General features: G+C 41.0%; 1 protein-coding gene across 2 annotated transcripts in view; it reads left to right on the top strand.

Annotated features, from left to right (window-relative positions):
* Window positions 1-21,553, top strand: part of GABRA2 (gamma-aminobutyric acid type A receptor subunit alpha2) — a 1,382,295-nt gene that overhangs the window by 575,203 nt on the left and 785,539 nt on the right. For both annotated transcript variants that reach the window (XM_044061400.1, XM_044061401.1), the window contains exon 4: window positions 6,279-6,499. In XM_044061400.1, the coding sequence (XP_043917335.1) occupies window positions 6,279-6,499 (221 nt within the window). The remainder of the gene's footprint in view (window positions 1-6,278; window positions 6,500-21,553) is intronic.

Below are 21,553 nucleotides of genomic sequence, written 5' to 3'. Positions count from 1 at the left end.
TTTGACACCCACTCAACAGATAACTTTCCTGGGTGCTCTTTTAAACACAACAACCCAGATGGCAATCCTGAGATCAGAAAAACAACTACAGCTGGCTTCAACTTTCAAAAGCCTGGCGTTAATGTCTCTGCTAACTGCAAGGAAATTCCTGCAGGCTTTGGGTTACATGGCTTCCTGCATCCTACTCATACCATATGCAAGACTGCATATGAGGAAGATACAATGGTACCTAAAAAGCGTATGGTCCCAGCATTGTCACAGTCTGGAAACAGTGATTGCTGTCTTGCCTTGCCTGCAAAAGGAATTCCATTGGTGGGCCATGGCATGTCTTCAAAACAAAGGGAAAGCCTTCAGTCTACCTCCAGCCTAACAAGTGATAACCACGGATGCCTCAGATTATGCATGGGGAGCCCACTTGCAGGGGATAGGCCTGCAAGGTTTTTGGACAGAGGATCAGAAGCATCTACATATTAATTTAAAAGAGATGTTAGCTGTGCAGAATGCCCTCTTGGCTTTCAGGGATCTTTTACAGCCAGGGCAGCTACTGATACGGACAGACAACACCACAGTTATGTGGTACATAAACAAGCAAGGGGGTTCACACTCCTACCCCCTTTGCAGACTAGCCATGACTCTATGGAACACAGCACTAGCTTGCAAAGTCAACCTACAAGCTCAATTCCTGCCAGGTTAACAAAACACTCTGGCAGACAGCCTGAGCAGGAACCTGTCAGACCCACATGAGTGGATGCTAGACACCCAAATATTCAAGATGATTACAGAAGCCTGGGGCTGCCCGGACATAGATCTATTTGCATCTCCCCACAACTACCAGTTACAGACTTTTTGCACAAGGACTTATCACAAGCTAGCATGGAAAGTGGATGCTCTCTCATTCAGTTGGAGGAACCTCTCGGGGTATGCCTTTCCATCACTACCTCTTCTACCAAGGGTGTTATTAAAAATAAAACAGGACAAACCAAAGCTGATCTTACTAGCCCCGAATTGGCCTCGACAATTTTGGTACTCAACACTGATAAATCTATCCCAGGAACCTCCTTGGATTCTACCTCAGATTGCAAATCTTTTGTCTCAACATCAGGGCCAGGTCCTGCACTCTCATATCAAAACTCTCAGCCTGGCAGCCTGGCGTATTCAGGGTCAATGATTAATCCTACCCTTTCCAAACAGGTCATGGATGTTATCTTAGAAGCCAGAAGGCCTAGCACTAGGAAATCTTATGAAGGTAAATGGAAGAGATTTTGTACTTGGATGCATGCTCAGGAATCAGATCCTCACATTCCAAATATTCCATTGATTCTACATTACCTAACAGATATGTTGCATAAGGGTTTATCTTTTTTCTCCATAAAAATACATGCCTCAGCTATCTCTGCACATTATAATACAGATCGTCCAATTTTTTCACATCCACTTCTGAAACAATATCTCAGAGGAGCAAAGAATTTAAGGCCCCCTAGGACACCACTCATTCCTGCCTGGGACCTCAATTATGTCCTGGAAAAACTTGCTCTGCCTCCTTTTGAGCCTGCTGCCACATCTGATATAAAGTATTTATCATGGAAGACTGTTATCCTACTGGCTTTAACTTCAGCCAGGAGAGTCTCGGAGTTACAAGCGCTCATGGCTGTGGAACCTTGCATTATTTTTCATCAAGACAGGGTTTCTTTGAGGACAAACCCTACTTTCATGCCTAAAGTGGTTTCTAAAGTGGCTTTAAACCAAACTATTCACCTGCCAACTTTTTTCCCTAATCCACAAAATAAGGGGGAGAGGATCTTGCATTCTTTGGACGTGCACAGGCAGCTTCGCTTTTACCTGGACAGAACCAAGGATATCAGGAAAACAGAACAGCTGTTTGTTTCTTATGCAGCAAATTTTCAAGGCAAAGCTATTTCAAAACAGACCATTTCTAAATGGATTGCTCATGGAATCAGATTTTGTTACTCTCATCATGGAAAGCAAATTCCAGGAAAAATTAGGACTCACTCTACCAGAGCTGCTGCTACTTCAGCTGCCTTTCTCAGGGGAGTACCTACCAAAGATATTTTGGAAGCTGCAATTTGGAGTTCAGTGCATACTTTCTCTAAGCACTATAATCTCCCTCTTTATTCTAAGTCTAGGGCAGGCTTTGCTTCTGCAGTCTTGCAAGGCCTTCTAGCTGCCCCTTCTACTCAATAACCACCACCCTTTATCTCAGCTTTGGGATTCAACCCTACAGTGATGACTGCAACAGTGAAACACGATGAACATAGTACAGTTGTGTACACTTACCATAAATGTAGATGTTCAAGTGTCTTCACTGTTGCAGTCTGGGTTACCTACCCTCCTGTCCCCTCTTATACTTTTATTGGTGTGGTTCCCTACTTCACCCTTCTTCTGAGGTGTATTTGCTACAGGGTATGGGGTTTGTTGTATGTTACATTTTTGTTTTACTTTTAGCCTTCACTTTTGGGCACCTGATATCTGGGGCAAGAAAAACGGGAGAACATGGCGCTGGCTGGGAGCTTTGTACCCCTGGCGCTCTGACGTCAGGGAGGGCAAGTACACAGCCGACGCCAGACCCAGACTTTGGGATTCTGGCTGACCGAGGGCTGCCTGCCGGCAGGAAGAACCCTACAGTGATGACTGCAACAGTGAAGACACTCGAACATCTACATTTATGGTAAGTGTACACAACTGTACTTTTTGTATAACGAAAGCAATGTCTTTAAGAACAAATTAGTTATGTCTAGTGGTGTCTGAAATTACCCTTAAATGTTCTATCTTGCTTTTAGGCTTCGACACCCAAATACAAAAGTGAAGGTGAACAAATTTTGCACCCTCTGGATATAAACAGGATCCTGAGGTGTTATGTGCAGGGGTAAAAAAAAGATACCTAGGCTGATCGGTTCTCTGTTTCTTTTATTAAAGGAAAGGAATTGCATCAAGTAATCAATCAGACCCTTTCCAAATGGTTAGCTAATTATATTGCTCTCTGGTAAATGCTGTATCAAATGAACACATATAAGCTTGAAGCACAGCTGCTCATTTGTTACTGCGTGAAACTCACTACCCCTAGTCTACAGACAGTTGAAACACGTGGTCAAGCAAGAGCAGGTTTTGAAGAGTTATCACAAAACATAGGACTATACTTACATTTTTGCAAGGTTGCATTCTTCCCTGTACCACCACACACCTAGACAGTGCTTTTGTTAATGGAACTTGCTCGCCCTATGCCCTTACCTGTATCCCAGTTACTTAAACGCCTCAAACAAAGGTAAGTCCAACTAGTAGAAAGAACAGTCATTGAAAAACAAGCAAGCAAGCAAATAAACAATCTTTGTCCAAAATGTTGTAATCTCAGACTGAAAAAAATCTACAGAGTTTGACAGGAGTGTAGCAAGAAATTTATATTTTGTACTCAAACCACATGCTGTTGCCCCACCACCAATTTATCATGTAAACAACATTTATTTATTTATTTTATATTTGTTTACTGGGAAAGTCCGACTAGGTGGTTAGTAGTAGTAAAGTATCAAGAAAAAAAGTCCCCTGCACGTGAGCAAATGCCAGGCTCCACACAGAACAGTACAAAAAACAAAGAGCCAGCACAATTGACTTCAAAATTACTTTGTATTCATAAATACATACAGCAAACAGACCGGTTTCGGCTGGATAAACACAACCTTCCTCAGTGTAAGAAATACAAACAAATAGTGTGCTGTTTAAATAATATACAGCCATTTCCCATTGGTAGAATACTCATAAATATTCATTAAGTCCTGGTGGGAATAGACCCCCTAACTTGATGATCCACTTTCTTTCTTTATTATTTAGAATATTATGCCATTCAGTTTTATTAGGCGATTACCATGAATGACATCAATCACCATGAAATTAAACTGTGCAGTGGGATGCAATAAGTGATGTTTATATAAAGCATTTGTGATTTTTTTGTGTTTAATATTGCTTATATGTTCTGAAATCCGTGATCTTAATGGACGAGACGTCTGTCCTATGTAGAAAGCTCCACATTGGCAAGTAGCAAGGTAGACAACCCAATCATTGCTACAATTGGCAAAAAAGCCTACATCATAAACCCTGGAGCAATTTCTACTAGAAAAAGCCTTGGCTGTAGTCACAAATCTACAATTTGAGCAATGACCACATGGAAAACATCCATATAAGGTTTTGCCTGACAGTGTGGTCTGTTTGTGTATGGGGAATTTAGTGTCACAGTGCTTATAATGATTAAAATAGGATTTCAGATTTTTTCCATTCCTATATGAGAAAATACATCTGTTTGGAATAAAATTAGCAATATTGTTATCAGATTGAAGAATGTCCCAATTCCTATGGACACTACCCAAAAGTGAAAGAAAGTGGATCATCAAGTTAGGGGGTCTATTCCCACCAGGACTTAATGAATATTTATGAGTATTCTACCAATGGGAAATGGCTGGATATTATTTAAACAGCACACTATTTGTTTGTATTTCTTACACTGAGGAAGGTTGTGTTTATCCAGCCGAAACCGGTCTGTTTGCTGTATGTATTTATGAATACAAAGTAATTTTGAAGTCAATTGTGCTGGCTCTTTGTTTTTAGTAGTAGTAAAGGTCACAGGTGGAGTGTTAGTAGTTTTTGAATGGTGAGGGAAAACATAAGTAGTGCAATGTCATGGCTAGTTTGGTGTATTTCTTTAAGCAACACTGGGTCTCGGGATGGTATTGAATATCTTGCGAGGCTTACTTCGCCTTCAATATGCTACCCCTTTACTCACAGGAAATGGACACATTTTCAACTGCTGTTGCTACTTACGAACATAAAATAGTATTTTAGAGGTGTGTTTCACTGCTACATATGAACATAAAATAGTATTTTAGAGGTGTGTTTCAATAACATAACCATGTTTTATATAGTTCCATACCGTAGACATTAATTTACACAATTCTAAAAATGCTATGCTCTTTAAGAGTCATAAAGTTTTGAGCCCCACAGATGTATACATGCCCACACACTCATACAGAAGCAAACAAACTCAGAAGCACACACAGACATACACACTCTCAGATATATATATATATAAGTGCACGTGCATGTAATGCATTGGTATGCATGCACTCGTGCGCACACTGGCATAGACATATGCATGCAGATCAAGTAAATACAACTTCAGCAGTCAAGCTCAGGTAAAAAAAAAACTGAGGAGTTGAGTTACACCCAGACCTGCTAAATGAAGCCATGCCTTCTGTTATGATAGGTTAGTATAAAGCATTATCCAGGAGAGAAGTTAGGGATCACTGTGCCAGGCTAGTGGCTACTACTGCAACCTCCTTAAGGGGTATATTTGTCCAGAGTGGAAGGCTGATGTGTATTCATACATCCCCAGATTTTCAGAGCACAATAGACTGATGAACAATTTAGGAACAAAGCAGAATTTGCTTCTGAAAGTCTTCAAGTAACACCAGTCACCATTAGGGGCCTTATAAGAGGCATTGCTTTCTGTTATTTTGCCATAGATGCAAGAATCCTGTAAGCAATAGGTGTACAAGTAATATGATTGTTACTGCAGGACAGACCATTTCTCTCCTCTCCCTCAAAATGTGTATATAGCACCTCTGTTAAAACTTTACAAAGTATATTGTTTGGCTGCTGTATGTAGCTTATAACTTTTGTACATAGGTAGTTCCAAAGTAATGTTTATGACCTGTTTGTTGATAGCTAACAAGGTAATTCATGACTGCATTTCATACCTGCAAATTTAAATATCTTTTACTGCTTGTACTATGACTGTAGTAAGGATGTCTTGTGTAATTATACGTAATACTTTACATGTATCATTTTTACAGCACAGTTTTTCCTTTGGTTCACTTTGTATCCCATGAGAGCATTTGGCAGTGTGGCTTCTCTGTTTATCTTGTTCTGAGCAAAATGATCTAAGAAATTGTGTGATATGCTTTCATTCATAGTTGGTGCTCTAATGGTCATAACCATGGTTTAACACAGCAAAAGCACTACTGCTGCTGAAAAGATTTGGCTAAAGTCTAACATCTTCCAGAATCTAAAGTCAGTTTAGATATGTGAACCTTGCACCAATGAACCCATTCTTTGTACATCTGATTTTATGATGAGTAATAAGACAGCTTTCCTTTATATAGCCATATCCAGAAAGTCATGTTATGTTTAGTAGTAAACCCTGCTTTTAACTCAACTGTGTGTACATAGGTAGTTTTAGAAAGTGAATTAACCATAATTGATTTTTGTCCTAACAGGAATACACGATAGATGTATTTTTCCGTCAAAAATGGGTAGATGAAAGATTAACGTTTAAAGGTCCAATGAGAGTTCTTCGATTAAACAATCTTATGGCAAGCAAAATATGGACTCCTGATACATTTTTTCATAATGGGAAGAAATCAATTGCTCACAACATGACAATGCCCAACAAACTGTTAAGAATTCAAGAGGATGGCACTCTACTATATACAATGAGGTGAGTATTTTACAAAAACATGGTTATAATTATGAACCCTTTCAGCTGCTGGAAACAAACTATTTTTATCTATTATAAATTGTTTTTGATTATGTTATAATTGTAGTAACATAAATGTAAAACATAATAAAGTTGCTGTGTACATGTTTTGGAAGCAAATAAATACTGCCTTTTGAAGAAATGTTGGGGTGTGTGTGTGTGTGTGTGTGTGTGTGTGTGTGTGTGTGTGTGTGTGTGCGTGCGTCTGCACGCGTGTGTATGTGTGTGTGTGTGTGTGTGTGTGTGTGTGTGTGTGTGTGTGTGTGTGTGTGTGTGTGTGTGTGTGTGTGTCAGAGTATAGAAACTTATGTATTTCTATTGCAATCATATAAATCTTAACATAAAGAAACTTAGCTGGCTGTGTAACACAGGCAGATAAAGCCCTGACTGTGACACACATGAGTCAGCGGTTATTGGGCCCTGAAGGTGCCAGTGTGGGGCAATGGACTTCAGCACCATGGGTGGAGTATTGCTGGCCTAGTGAACTGCAATGCTGGTATATAATGAAAAGAGACACGAACAGCACATCTCGTGGGCTGATGGCATACAGTTGGTTCTAACAAGTTGAATTCATGTGGTAGCCTTGTAAGTAAATCATTGTAATGAAAGATAATGGTCTACCACTGAGATAAATGTTGCATAACATAAAGATACAACAACAACAACAACAACATACATCATTATGGTTTCGGACACATTTTTTTTGTCTTGCAAATAAACAAATATTTTGGCAAAAAAAAAATTATCAGCTTCCATTTTCTTACCAAGCAAATATGAAACATTTTAAAATCAAAACTGATATATGGGCCCTGTATAATCAACAGATGCACAGCATGAAAACGTTTACTTGTACTCTTTTCACTTATATTAAAATAATATGCAAAACAGACATCAGGAAACACATTCACAAGAAAACAATGTTACCTTCACCAGAGGATGTCAATAAGTTAAACTGTGTACTGCATCCACAAGAAACACAGACATGAAGAACGCCAGCTTTGCAGATGAAAGCAAAATAGGCAGCAAGTGAAACACAGCCAGTTCCATGCACACAGAATGTTGCCAACAAAGAGGTATAACACCCTTACATTTACTCCATTCTTCTATAGCATCATTTGTATGTTAACAGAAAAAGCGAGCGGTTACCACTGAACAACCACGAAAAAAAAAACTAGTAATCAGAAGCCACAACCAGGATTCTTGTATAAAATAAAATGTATAATTTATTTATGACCAAACCGATTAAGCGCTTTTGTCCTTAATACAAACGGGACTTCATCAGAATCAAACCATATCACCAAAATGGTCTTTTTATTCAAAACCAATTAATTAACCACTTATCCAATTAACCTAACCTAGAACAGTGGGAAAAATCATTAGACATTATATAATGAAATTCAAGCAAAGCCTGTCTCACACAAAATACAAAGCATAAAACTTCAATTTATTTTAATTATGAGGGTGAATAATTTTTAACGGGTTGAAAGTATTAAAAGTTTTATGGCTTGTATTTTGTGTTATTTTATTCTTGGTCGTTCAGTGGTAACAGCTCACTCTTTCAGTTATTAGTCATTCGTTTGAGTATTGAACCTAGAAATGGATTATTTAGATGAAATTCCCTCATTGTTTTCACCTGTACAAAGGGAAGAAGTTAATATGTTAAAGTCTGAAGTGGCAATTATGAAGGGTGAACTTACACTACTGAGCTGTTATCTCAGAATAACAACAGCTCGATTACCAGTACAGGCAAAGATTTTAAACATTTTTCCCTATGAAGAGCAGATGTAATACTTTGATGGGAGGAAGTGATCATTTGTATATTCCTTACCTTTTCTTTATATTTCTGTGCATTGGGACTATGTACTGTCCTGATCTGGGTAGCATCATCTCTGACTATATCTGCTTGCCCACTAATATGTACAGTGCCCTGACATTTACTTCATATCTGCTGTAGAGTGGTACATTTTGGCAGTTTTGAGCTTCCTGTTTCAGTGCTTGGAGTCTTCACAAGTGTTACCAACTGTGGAACATAGATGTGTGATTGCTTTTAATGATAGTACTATAGACATAAAGCCATAATAATGGTCTCTGTCTTCACTTCCTGACATCCTCTAGGAAAGAGCTGTGCGGCATTTAACTGCTACTTCTGTGTTTGACTAGAGATGTTTCTAGGTCCAACTTTTACTGAAGCCTTTTTCATACTGGCCTCCTTAGCGTTGAAGTGTTTTCTGAGTTGATTTAGTCGGTCAGGGACTTTGACAGAATCATTACCCTAGTACTTTAAAGAAAATTATACTGTAATATGTGAACATTTAAGATTGATGGAATTCGTAAGTAAAGCAGGTTTGGTGTGTTTTGGAATGTATTATAAATACATGAGTGTGAAATGAATGATAGCGTGGTAAAAGGGAAGAAAACTGTTAAAGATATGGCTGCTGTAGATAACAAGACGCTACTCTGTGTCTAAAACATAGGAAAATTATTGAGAATAAGAACACAGAAATGTGCAGGCAGATTTATTAAACCTAAAATTAGTTTGACATATCTATATATAATTTTATGTTTATATGATAAGAAAAGTAAGACAAGTTATGCAACTTCATTGCAGGAATGAGTAAATAAAAAGAAAAAAATAAATCTGAAAGGAATTTTTAAGAAAATGACAAAAACGCTGCTAGAGTGTTATGTAATAGGCCTTTTAAAGAATAGTTTATATTGCTAAACTCATATGTATTATTATGATAAATGTTGGGAAGAGACCTTGTATTGCTGCTTGGTGTGATTTCATCTCTGTATGTTGAAGACAAATGTTTGCAATTGTTTCTGACACTGGGGAAGATTAAAATGAACTGCAAGTTTTGAAATACTGAGAAAAGGTACTCAGAAAGGGCTATGTGACTTTCAGAAAGACTTGCTCTACAGTGCTGTGCTCATTTAACAAGAATTAGGCAGTGCAGTGTGAGCTCGCACATATCTTTAAAAATACTGGCATTATCGCATTAGCAATGATTCCATTTTCTGAGAAAACTGTGTTCATAGGTTTATAGGTAGGTACTAGGCTATCTGCCCAAAGGCATTTATAAGCCTAGCCAGAATGTGTTGGCTTTCGCTGCCTCCTTAGATTAGTTCCCTGTGCCTCTGTCCAGCAGAGCCACTGAAGTGATCCCCGGGGTAAACTTTCTGTTTCCCATCCACTCGTTAAGGTTTTTCTTAAAGAGTGTTAGCAAGGAGCTCTGCCTAATGTAGACTGGAATCTTGTTCCAAAGCATGGGAAGTCTCTGGGACAGGAATCTGTCCCTCCAGCACATCCTATTTATTGTTGTGGTGAGGTTTAGATCCCTAGAGCGTGTGGCTCGAGGGGATATGGTTTTCTTTAGGTGGAGCATATCCATCAATTCTGGGTTGGACATGGCCTTGTATGTCAGGCAGAGATCACCTCTGAGTAGGCGGTATGCAACCGAGTACAACTGGAGTTTCTTCAGTCGAGTTGCATAGGGCATCTGTTTGAGGCCAGTGATCCTCTTGGTAAGGTACTTTTGTGGTCTTTCCAGCTGTTGCAGGTGTCTTTTAAGGTACATCCCAAACGGGGCATTGTACTCTATGGTGGGTCTGATGAGTGATGCATAGAGGGACACAATGACCTCTTTTGATCTGGATGCAAACTCTTTTGTGATTAGGTGGGCCACATAGAAGGATTTTCTAACCACTTTGGCAATGTGATTATCAAAGGAGAGATTACTATCTACTTGGGTCCCCAGATCCCTTATTACGTCTTCTGTATTTAGGGGGCTACCAACTATGTGGTAGTTTGTGGGTACTTTGTTTATTCCAAAGGGGATGACTATGCACTTTTTGGCATTTAACTTGAGGTCGTGGTTTTGAATCCAGGCATCTGTCTCAGTGAGACCCTTTTGGAGGATGGCTGTGTCAGCCGGAGATTCAGTTATAGCCCCTAGTTTGCAGTCGTCTGTGAACTTGGTCAGCCATGGTCCTCCTGTGCTTCCTGTACCTCTGAGAAGTATATGCTGAACAGGAGGGGTCCTAGGACTGAGCCCTGCGAAATGCCACTTGTAACCGGTTTAGAGTCAGACCTAGCTCTCGCAACTCTTACCATGTGGGTTCTGTCCGTGAGCCAGCTGGCAACCCATCTCATGAGGTAAGGGTTTATGTTCAGGCTGGTGAGCTTGTCTATAATACCAGAATGGGGAATGGAGATCTGGGTAGGCTGTGTGGACCACCTTTCCCTCGTCTATAGCCTTGGTAATTGTTTCAAAGAAGTCCACCAGGTTTAGGAGGCATGATCTGCCCTTAACAAAGTCAAACTGGGTAGGGTCCAGTGTTTGGAGGTTCCCAATGTCTCTGTTAATGAGATCCATGATGATGAGCTCCATAGCCTTGCAGACCAAGCTAGTCAGGCTTATAAGGCGATAGTTCCCGGGGTCTGTTGTGGCTCCACCTTTGCGGAGCGGAATAACCATTGCTGTGCGCCACTCTATGGGCATGTAGCCTGTAGAGAGGCTGAGTTTGAACAGTGTGTTTAGGTGAGGGGTTAGTTCGTCTTTGAGCTTGTGTAAGACGCAGCCTGGGACACCGTCCGGTCCCATTGATGCTGTGTTTTTGGCTTTGGAGAGGGCTGTTTTAACCTGAGTGTCTGTGATTTCAGGGGCACTACATTCTTCTGGTATGGTTATGGGCCCTTTTGGGGGTGAGAGGGGGGTGAAGTTTGCACTGAACCTGTCTGCCAGGATGTTGGCGACATCAGTCGGTTCAGTGTATTTTGTGCCATTCTCCACTAACTCCGAAAAGATCTGAGAATTGCCACTTAGATTCTTGACATAGCTAAAGAATGCCTTGTGGTTATCTTTGAAGTCCTTGGCAATTTTTCTTTTGAAGCTAGCCTTGGATGATTTTTTTTAGGGATCGTAGTTTCTTGCTGATACTGATCAGGGATGTCTTCCCTTCTTGAGATTTTACTCTTTTCTGTACTAGTTTCCTCCTCCTATTGTATAGCTTGTTTATGGCAGGGGTTCACCAGACTGGTTTCCTTTTCTTGGAGGAGTGAGTCTTGGTTTTGCTTGGGATAGCACGATCCATGCATTCTTGTAGGTGCCCATAGAGTGCATTAGTAAAATGAACTGCAATGCAGTGATGTCTTTTATTTTGCTGTACACAAATTTTCCTATGTGCTGGCTGAATTATTGTATGCATTCATAGAATAGTAACTACTGTATATTAATATCTACATTTGAATGTGTACAAGATTCAGAGATACACAATGTGGGGCCTAGAGTTTGCATACAGAAAGATGTATGTAAATGCCAACTCTAGCCAAAATCAACAGTGGCAGAAGAAAATGTCAAAACCAAAAATGTACCATGTGCATAACTTAGCACAAAAGCATGTTGGAGTGTCGGTAATGCAAAGTTTACCCCGATTGTTGTAGACTGATCGTGAGAGTAGAGCTTGAGTGAACAGAGCCGGCCACAGGTAAACTTGCATTATCCACAATCAAACATAGTTTATTGATATTATGCAGTGGCGTTCTTTTAAACAGAAATACATTAACTTACATGATTTAACATTTATGAGTAATGTTTTTGTGTAATGGGAATTTATTTCATTTTAGTGTTTGTACTCTTGAGGTTCATTTTGTGTTTAACCAGGTTGAGTGTTATAAAAGTAAATGTTTTTGCTGCCATCTAATGGTAGATGCATGCAAAAGTAATGGTCTGTCTTCAATGACTGAGATAATCTGCTGGTGCTGTTTTACTGCTTAGTGAAAATAATACGTAGTCGCTATGACTGACCACGTCTAACAAAAATAAGCACAAAAATAAATGTAATCAGTGTGTGTCATTTGTGGAATCAGTGTAATTTTTCTTTTTAGTAGTGGGGATGACACACACACACATACAGTAGCCACAGCAATATCTGTGTTAGAGCAGCTACTAGTTTTTTTTTTGTGTGAAAGGAATGCCTAATCTGTAAAAGATACTCTGAGTTTTATTGTCCAATCACCACTCTCATTTTCAAATGTTTTGTATTCTATATGTTGATTAAATATTTAGAATAAGCAGTTTCATTTTTGATGGCAATTTCTATAAGCATAAATGTGAACAATTAAGAAATGAGGTGTCACCAAAATTCTGCTTAGTGTTACCCTCAAGAATGTGCAAAGCTATTATGCTGCCAGGTCATATGTGTCACTGATAGAGGGGTTACTGTGGAGATCAAGAACAACAATCAGATTTCCAGCATACAGTTCCAATAATTCTGGCTACAAACCTAAGCAAATTTGTGTGTGTGTGTGTGTGTGTGTGTGTGTGTGTGTGTGTGTGTGTGTGTGTGTGTGTGTGTGTGTGTGTGTGTGTGTGTGTGTGTGTGTGTGTGTGCAGGTATATACAACTCATTTGAGATTAAGAACATTTCTGCAAAATTATTTTTCTTTTAAGAATTTAAACAACTTGGAAATCCATGACTGCATGTGCAGGTCACCTCTGTAGTCTGTACAGCTGAAGTCAGTCTGATTTGTGTACAGGTTATATCCTTCCTTGGAAAAACAAAATGTCTGTCTCAAGACTTAGCAATATGCAGAAGTAGAATAGTTTCGTAAAGTCATTATTGTGAAGACACTTTCATCAAATGCAGTCATTATATTATGAAGAAATGATTTAACAAAACCTAGAAATAAGTATCCTATTCCTGTTAAATTAATCCAGCAGATTGTTTCTTTAAAAACAGCACCCTTATATGTTTGTAAGGTATCAACATTAGGAATGCTAGAGACTTTTTTCTATACTGCAAAATAAGGAGCTTCTTATACTCTAGCTTGGCTGGGTCTTTCTTGCAGTTTTTACTGAATTGTTTGTTTTTGACTTTTTTACCCTTTGGATGGTATATTTACATATTTATATCTATCTATAGATAGATATTGAATCTTATGAAATGAAATAAAATAATCACTTAATAATGTTCATCATATTGATCACTGCTGCAGCAGCCTTAGCTATATGGGTTATATCCTGCCATAACAGCTGACCATCTTCCAAAGTTCCAGGGCACCTTCTGTGCACCCAATCTATCAGGCAGCTCAAGTGGAGCTGAATAAAAGACAACTTTGGACACCAAGCCTTTCAGAGATTTACTGCTGCCAAAGATTACACTCCCCTCAGGCTCAGAAGAATTGAGGGTTGGCTTTTGTTGTTCCTTTGCTGGGCAGATAATTTCCCTTTCAGGAAAAAACTTCCATCTAATAATTCAGGAAAGTTATTTTATAGTTAGAAGTTTGTGTTTTAAGGGACTGTTATGGGGCTGTACTGTACTTTTAATATAGACATGCTCTTCTTTCCTGCCAGTTTAAAAGTTGATGTTCATCGTGCATACAGCTGCAGTCATAACAGATGGGTTTTCCTGCCGTCCGGCAGGTCCTTGGTCGGCCGAATTCCAAAGTCTAGATCCAGCATCGGATGTCGTCGTTCTTCCCTGACGTCAGTGCGACAGGGGTATAAAAGAGCCAGCCAACGCCATTTTCTTCAGTCTTTCTTGCCGCATGGTGCCCAAAGCAGAAGCAGTTTGCAAGTGCCGGTCGGCCTGCTCCTGAGATTACGAATATTTTTCAACCGAAGTTTTTTTGAAAGCTAAGTACCCCGTTGGGGAAACTTTTCTTGCCTCAGACTGATGACAGACAAAGTTAATAATTGCATTTCATGTGGGAAGCAAATACCGCATAAGGATTTCCATTCCCTCTGCATTCCTTGCTTAGGCCCAGACCACGACATCTCGGCCTGTCGTTTTTGTGCTACATTCAACAGATGCACTATTAAGCGTCGGGCGGAGTTCGCCCAACACTATTTTGGCAAAAAGTTTAATTACAGTATGCCGTCGGATACTCCGACTCCAGTTTTGAGTAAAAGACGCAAAGATAAGAACCGACATACGAGGTCCGCGACTTCTACTGACACCACGCTAAAGCTGACTACAGGTGCTCCGGTTCTCAGCGAGGCACCTACGCAGCCCCTGACTACCGATGACACTTCATTAGCGGTGTCTTCTATGCCCGAGGTCGCAGGCTCTTCGGCCCACACTCCGACTACAGATACCGAAGCCACTCTTGGCGGGGAAACTCAGAGTTTGGACAGGCCTGCCACCTCTCAAGGTGTCTTCAGGCCTTCTTCTTCTTTTTCCATTAAGGCTTTCACTAAATCTAAAGCAGCCATGCATACTAAAAGACAAGCTCCACAGGGACCCTCTCAAGGCACCATGCCTAAAAAGCAGATGCTCAAAATGGCTGAGGATTTGATTACTCTTATCAGGGGTTCTCAACCCCCCTCGGACAAAAGGCCCAGAGTGGAGGAAGAATACCCTTCCTCGGACCAGGCCTCCATTACTTCAGAACATTCTGAAGACCAGGAACAATCTTACTCCCCTTTTGAAGATTCTGATGCAGAGGAGTCCATTCCCTCTGTCTCCCCCCTGAAGACTACTCTTTTGGGGAAACCTTGCATACCTTGAGGGAACACTTCCACTGGGAAGGCCAAGATTACTCAGACTCCAAGAAAAGGCTCAGGGATTTCCTCTTGCTCCCTCAGCACAGGCCTCTGGCTATCCCTCCTGTCTTAGACATACTAGATGATGTGTATTCAGAGGCCAGCCTTAACCCAGATTCCTTACCTCCAGCTCCAGTCAAGCCTGACAGGTATTACCGGGTTCCTGATTCACACCAATTTCTATACAAAAGCCATGTGGCTGACCCAGAAACTATTTCACAGGGTCCAAGGGAATTAAGGCCTCCACTGCCAAAAATCCATTACCTTCAGAGAGAGATTCCAGAGCTTTAGAAAGGTGGGGGAAAAAGGTATACACCTCGGCCACCTTAACCATGAGGGCATTAAACTGACAGTTCCATATGTTAAAGTATCAACAGTTTTTATTATCTCAGTTGAAAAGCAAAATGTCACAACCTGAACAACCAGACTTGAAAGAGTTGCAGGATTTGTTGCATAGTGCAGAGCAAGTGGGTAAACATACCTTGTAATGTGGTTTTGATGCTTTAGAGGCCTCATTTAGAGCTGCTGTTACAGGATCAGTCATACGTAGACATGCTTGGCTCAAAGAGCAAACCTTACCAGATCATGTCAAAGCTAAATTACTAGATGCACCTCTTCAAAAAGATGTATTGTTTGGTGTTAAAGCTGAGGAGGTATTAAAGAAAATGGAGGAAAAGGCAAAATCAATGCAAACAGTGAAGGATTTCCTACAGGTACAACCTCCACGTTTCATTAGAAATTGGCCTTCAAAAAGTTGGTCCTTTCCAGCCACGGACAGACCTCAAAGAGGTAGATACAGGCGCCCGAGGGGTAGAGGGCAATCTCAAGGATCATTTAGAGGCAGACAATGGCAAGCACCTACACCAAGTAGGGTTGCCAGGTTTCTTTGGAGCTAAAACCGGACTAAGGTCATGCCCCTCACATTACTCATAACTCCACCCATTCCCACCCCTCTCCCAACCATGCCCCTCCTATTTTGTGACATCACTGTGACGTCAGCTGAACAGAGGGAATACCCTCACCTGACACTGCCAAAAGCAGAGGTAATATATTAAAAAAAAAAAAAAAACATGAACTTCCAGACAAAAGTTATAAAACATGCTCCATGTTAGGTTTGGGACATGTTAAGTTTAAAAAAAGAGTACAGTAGATAAGACATACATCAACCTGGACAGCAAAGAAAATCCTGTACCATACCTGTCCTTACTGAAAGGGTTTAAGACACAGTGTGGAACAAAACATTTATATACAAAACAATACAAAATAATTACCACAGGGAAAGCCAAAAATATACATAAAATTATATACAAAGCAGGAGTCAGTCAACTGAACAGTGCTAATGTCATGCATGCAAGACCCAAATTACTGCAACTGCACAAGGACAGACACCTAGCCACAGTCTCCAAGCCCCAAGACACTTACATCTACAAATGGACAAATGCTGAAGCACCTCACAGTTGAATAAATGACAATTCGAATTACCCCTAACCTGCCAGGATAGCCAATTCTATGATGCAAAGACACGTTCCATACCACAGCAACTATAACAATAAAGCTGTCTTTTTAAATTTTAAAATCTAGTCCTTTATGGGCTCTTCCAATACAAAAATGCCAGATGGTTTTAGGAATGGGAAGCAGTATTCCAAATATAGAAGCACACATTATGTCGAATCAAACACTGAAGTCGCCCTCATGGTAAACCCATCCTACTCCAAATAATGCCAAAAATGCTATTGGTAGCACAGATATAAATCTGGCCATCCTGTTAACTACAGTTAGGAGGTTCCCTGAGTTTAGGCAAAAAGACCGCAATAACCAGTAGGTATACTCTGTTCCCATAATCAAAAAGCCTATGCCAATGACCCTTCATGATTAGTGAGGAAAATAGTTTGTAGCTCAGTTTAAGTTGTATTAATATTCCATTAAAAAGCCTTGCACGAGTTGCATTAAACCAAACCCGGAGGTATTTGACCCAAACTACCATAGCTACAGAGCTGACCTATTTTCAGTTACTTTCTCAGGGTGCCAAAAATCACTGTCACTGATTTCTTTGGTATTCTCTTCATAGCAGCGGCAGCCTCACAAACACACACACACACACACACACACCCCTACCTCTCTGAATTTGTACAACCATTTATTGTTGTTGTGGTCCGCTGTGAAGTCCAAACTCCAAACGTCTTCTGGAGATTGGAATTCAAATTCCACTGCGCGGTCGGAAGATGAAGACGTCATGTAAGCAATTTCAGCTTCTTCTGCATCAGTGTGTGCGACCAGACGCAAAGGGTGTTCTTAAAGTAGAACACCCTTAAAAACATTTTTTTTTTTAATTAAATGAAAAGATTTTATTTTTTCTAGACAAGAAAAGGCAGTCGTCGTTTTCCAGACAGGGTCCCTTATTTCTGGACAGTCCGGAGTCAGGTAATGGCTCTAATTATAGCCAAAAAGCACACCAGGACTAAAGGCAATAAGGAGGGGAGAGAGAGAGAGAGAGAGTAAAGATGGCATGGGAGAAACACTTGAGATCATGTCAGTGGCACAAAACCCGGACTTCATGTGTCCGGTTTTGAATAAAATTTGTAACCGGACAATTAGTCAGAAAACCAGACAGTCCGGTCAAAAAACGGACACCTGGCAACCCTAACACCAAGAGGTGGTGAGGATAGTTCACAGCCATTCAGAAAGCAGAACCAATGACTTTCCCCTTTGCATGCCAAGCAAGGCTCAATTGGCAGCACCTTTAGGCGGAAAACTGGCGTTATTTTCGAAAAACTGGCATATTGTCACAAAAGACAAATGGATCCTGGACATTATAGACAGAGGCTACAGATTCCACTTTCACACCCTTCCAAAAGTGAGAGGCATGCCAAACTTGACACTCAATCAAAGGGCAGAGGCACAAAAACAAATTTCAGATCTCATGGACATGAAAGCTATTCAAGAGGTACCTGCACAAGAACAGGGTCAAGGTTTTTATTCCAGACTATTCCTGGTACCAAGGAAGGGCAAAGATGGCAGACCTATTTTGGACCTATCCATCCTAAACACATATTTACTCATACCAAAATTCAAGATGCTCACATTACAGCAGCTTCTTCCCATGCTGGGCAAGGAGTCTTGGCTGGTAACATTGGACCTCAAAGAGGCATACCTGCATGTCCCAATCAGACAAGATTGCAGAAGATACCTCAGATTTCTTGCAGGTTCAACCCATTATCAATTCTCTGCATTGCCCTTTGGCTTATCTACTGCGCCCAGACTGTTCACGAAATGCCTGGCATCAGTAATTGCCTTCTGCAGACTTCAAGGGATACAAGTATATACCCATATTTGGACAACTGCCTGATCCGACTGCTTCTGAAACACCTGGTGTTTGTAATAATGTTGTTGAATTCTCTGGGATACACAGTCAACAAAAAGAAATCAAGACTAATACCCTCTCAAACAATAATTTTCCTGGGTGCCAGCTTGAATACAAACACCCAGATGGCCTACCTCACGCCAGAGAAACAAGGGCAACTAACTCAATACTTCAGAAAACTGGCAACCTTCACCAGGCTGACTGCAAGGAAAATCCTGCAGGCTCTGGGATTCATGGCATCTTGCATCCTGCTAATCCCATGTGCAAAGTTGCATATGAGGAAACTTCAATGGTACCTAAAAAACTTATGGTCTCAACACAGCCACAGTTTGGAAACAATTATACCACTGATTCCATGTCTTCAAAAGGAATTTCTGTGGTGGGCTCAAGCATGCCAAAGAAACATAGGTCTCCCATTCTGCAGCCCTCAAGCAAATCAGGTCATCACAACAGAAGCCTCGGACTACGCCTGGGGGGCACACATGACAGACCGGTGCATTCAGGGCAAATGGTCCCAAAAAGAAAGGCACCTACACATCAATCAAAAGGAAATGCTAGCAGTAATAAATGCTATTATGGCTTTCAAAGACCTACTGCATCCAGGCCAACTATTGATAAGGACAGACAACACCACAGTGATGTGGTACATAAACAAACAGGGAGGAACCCATTCATATCCCCTATGCAGGCTAGCCATGTCTCTTTGGAACATGGCTCTGGAATTACAAATCCAACTTCAAGCACAGCTCCTGCCAGGCAAGGAAAACATGCTGGCAGACAACCTAAGCAGAAATATGACAGATCCACACGAATGGAAATTGCATCCTCAAGTTTTTACAAAAATAATTCAAGCATGGGGAAGGCCAGACATAGATCTCTTTGCCACCCACAGAGATTACCAATTGATAAAATTCTGCTCAAGGACCTTTCATCCACAGGCCTGTAAAGTGGACGCACTTTCTTTCAGTTGGACAACAATGACAGTTTATGCCTTTCCACCTCTTCCTCTGCTGCCCAAAGTTCTATTAAAAGCCAGAGCAGACAGACCAAAGATAATTCTCATTGCTCCAGACTGGCCAAGACAACACTGGTACCCACTCCTGAGGAGCCTGACGCATTCCCCACCATGGATCCTGCCTCTAATGCCTCTTCTACTGACTCAGCACAACTTCAAAACTCTTCACAGTCAGCTGAAAACACTCAATCTAGCCGCATGGAGGATTCCTTAAATTCGCAACAGACCCTAGTCTCCAAGGAGGTGCAGGATGTCATTTTGGAGGCCAGAAGGCCTTCTACTAGAAAAGCCTACTCCGCAAAATGGAAATGGTTTTGTGCCTGGAATCAGAAAAAGGGTCAGAATCCTGGAATACTGAATCTACCTCAAATATTACAGTACCTAGCTGAGATGCTAAGCAGTGGACTTTCATTCTCCTCCATCAAAATCCATGCCTCAGCCATTTCTGCAGAATACAACACTGATCCTCCTTTATTCTCTCACCCTCTCTTAGGACAGTTCCTCAGAGGGGCTAAGAATATAAAACCCCCAAGGAAGCAACCAGTACCTACTTGGGACCTCAATTTCATCCTGGAAAAATTGACCCCGCCTCCCTTTGAGCCTGCTGCTCTGCAATATTTGTCATGGAAAACAGCCTTCCTTCTGGCTATCACCTCAGCGCGCAGGGTTTCGGAACTACAAGCCCTCATGGCTGTGCAGCCTTTCATCATTTTCCATCAGGACAGAGTTTCCTTACGAACCAACCCTTCTTTTATGCCAAAGGTAGTATCCAGGGTAGCCTTGAATCAGGCTATCCACCTACCTACCCTTTAACCTAATCCACAAAACAAAGGGGAGAGACTACTACATTCCTTGGACATTCACAGATAGCTTCGTTATTATTTGGACAGAGCAAAGCCTTTCAGAAAATCAGAGCAACTCTTTGTGTCCTATGCTACAGGTGCTCAAGGGAAGCCTATTTCCAAACAGACAATCTCAAGATGGATAGCCCACTGCATACGCTTTTGTTACTCTTTTCATGGTAAGACTCTACCTACAGGCATCAGATCTCACTCCACAAGGGCCACAGCTACCTCTACAGCTTTCCTCAGGGGGGTTCCTACCAAAGATATTTTGGAAGCAGCCACTTGGAGTTCTGTACATACTTTCTCCAAGCACTATCACCTACCATTATACTCCAAATCTAGAGCGGGCTTTGCCACTGCAGTCTTGCAAGGCATCCTGGCTCCTTCTAGTTCCTCTTAGTGCCTACCACCCCTTTTTTAGCTTTGGGATTCAACCCATCTGTTATGACTGCAGCTGCATGCACGATGAACATAGTACAGTTTTGTACCTACCATAAATGTAGATGTTCGAGTGCTAATACAGCTGCAGTCCAGGTTTCACTCCCTCCTTCCCCTCTTGGGACAGGCCTAATGGCTAACACCTCCTCATACAACCTGATTGGCGTATTCTTTTATGGTGTATTTGCTTGCAACTACTGTTTTTTGATTATATTGCATTGCATTATTACATAAATTTATGTTTTGCCTCCCTTCTGGGGGCACCTGACATCTGGGGCAAGAAAAACTGAAGAAAATGGCGTCGGCTGGTTCTTTTATACCCCTGTCGCACTGACGTCAGGGAAGAAGCGACGACATACGACGCCGGACCTAGACTTTGGAATTCGGCCGATCGAGGACCCGCCTGATGGCAGGAAAACCCATCTGTTATGACTGCAGCTGTATTAGCACTCGAACATCTACATTTATGGTAGGTACAAAACTGTACTTTTAAAGTAACTGAAAACCATTTTTTTCTGTGAATAAATTGTATTTATTTTACTTTGTATGCCTATTATAATCTTTTTTTTTTACTTATTTATTTATTTAACTTTTGTTTACTGGGAAAGTCCAACTGGGACAGTGCCCTTTTTCAGTGGATGCCTGGAGAGAAATGTTCTAAAAGCATGTCTTTGGAAATGTGGGAAGAAACCGGAGCACCCAGAGGAAACCCATATGAAGATAAGGAGGACATGCAGACTTCGAACAGAAGACACCCCAGCCGGAAATTGAAGAAGAGAACCTCTTGCTGTGAGGCGAGAATGCTAACTG

This window comes from Protopterus annectens, chromosome 2.part0, assembly GCF_019279795.1.
Source record: "Protopterus annectens isolate FY-2018-M chromosome 2.part0, PAN1.0, whole genome shotgun sequence".
Classification (NCBI taxonomy): Eukaryota; Metazoa; Chordata; order Ceratodontiformes; family Protopteridae; genus Protopterus; species Protopterus annectens.
Note: the sequence above shows the minus strand (reverse complement) of the source record. Positions and strands in the feature narration are given on the sequence as shown.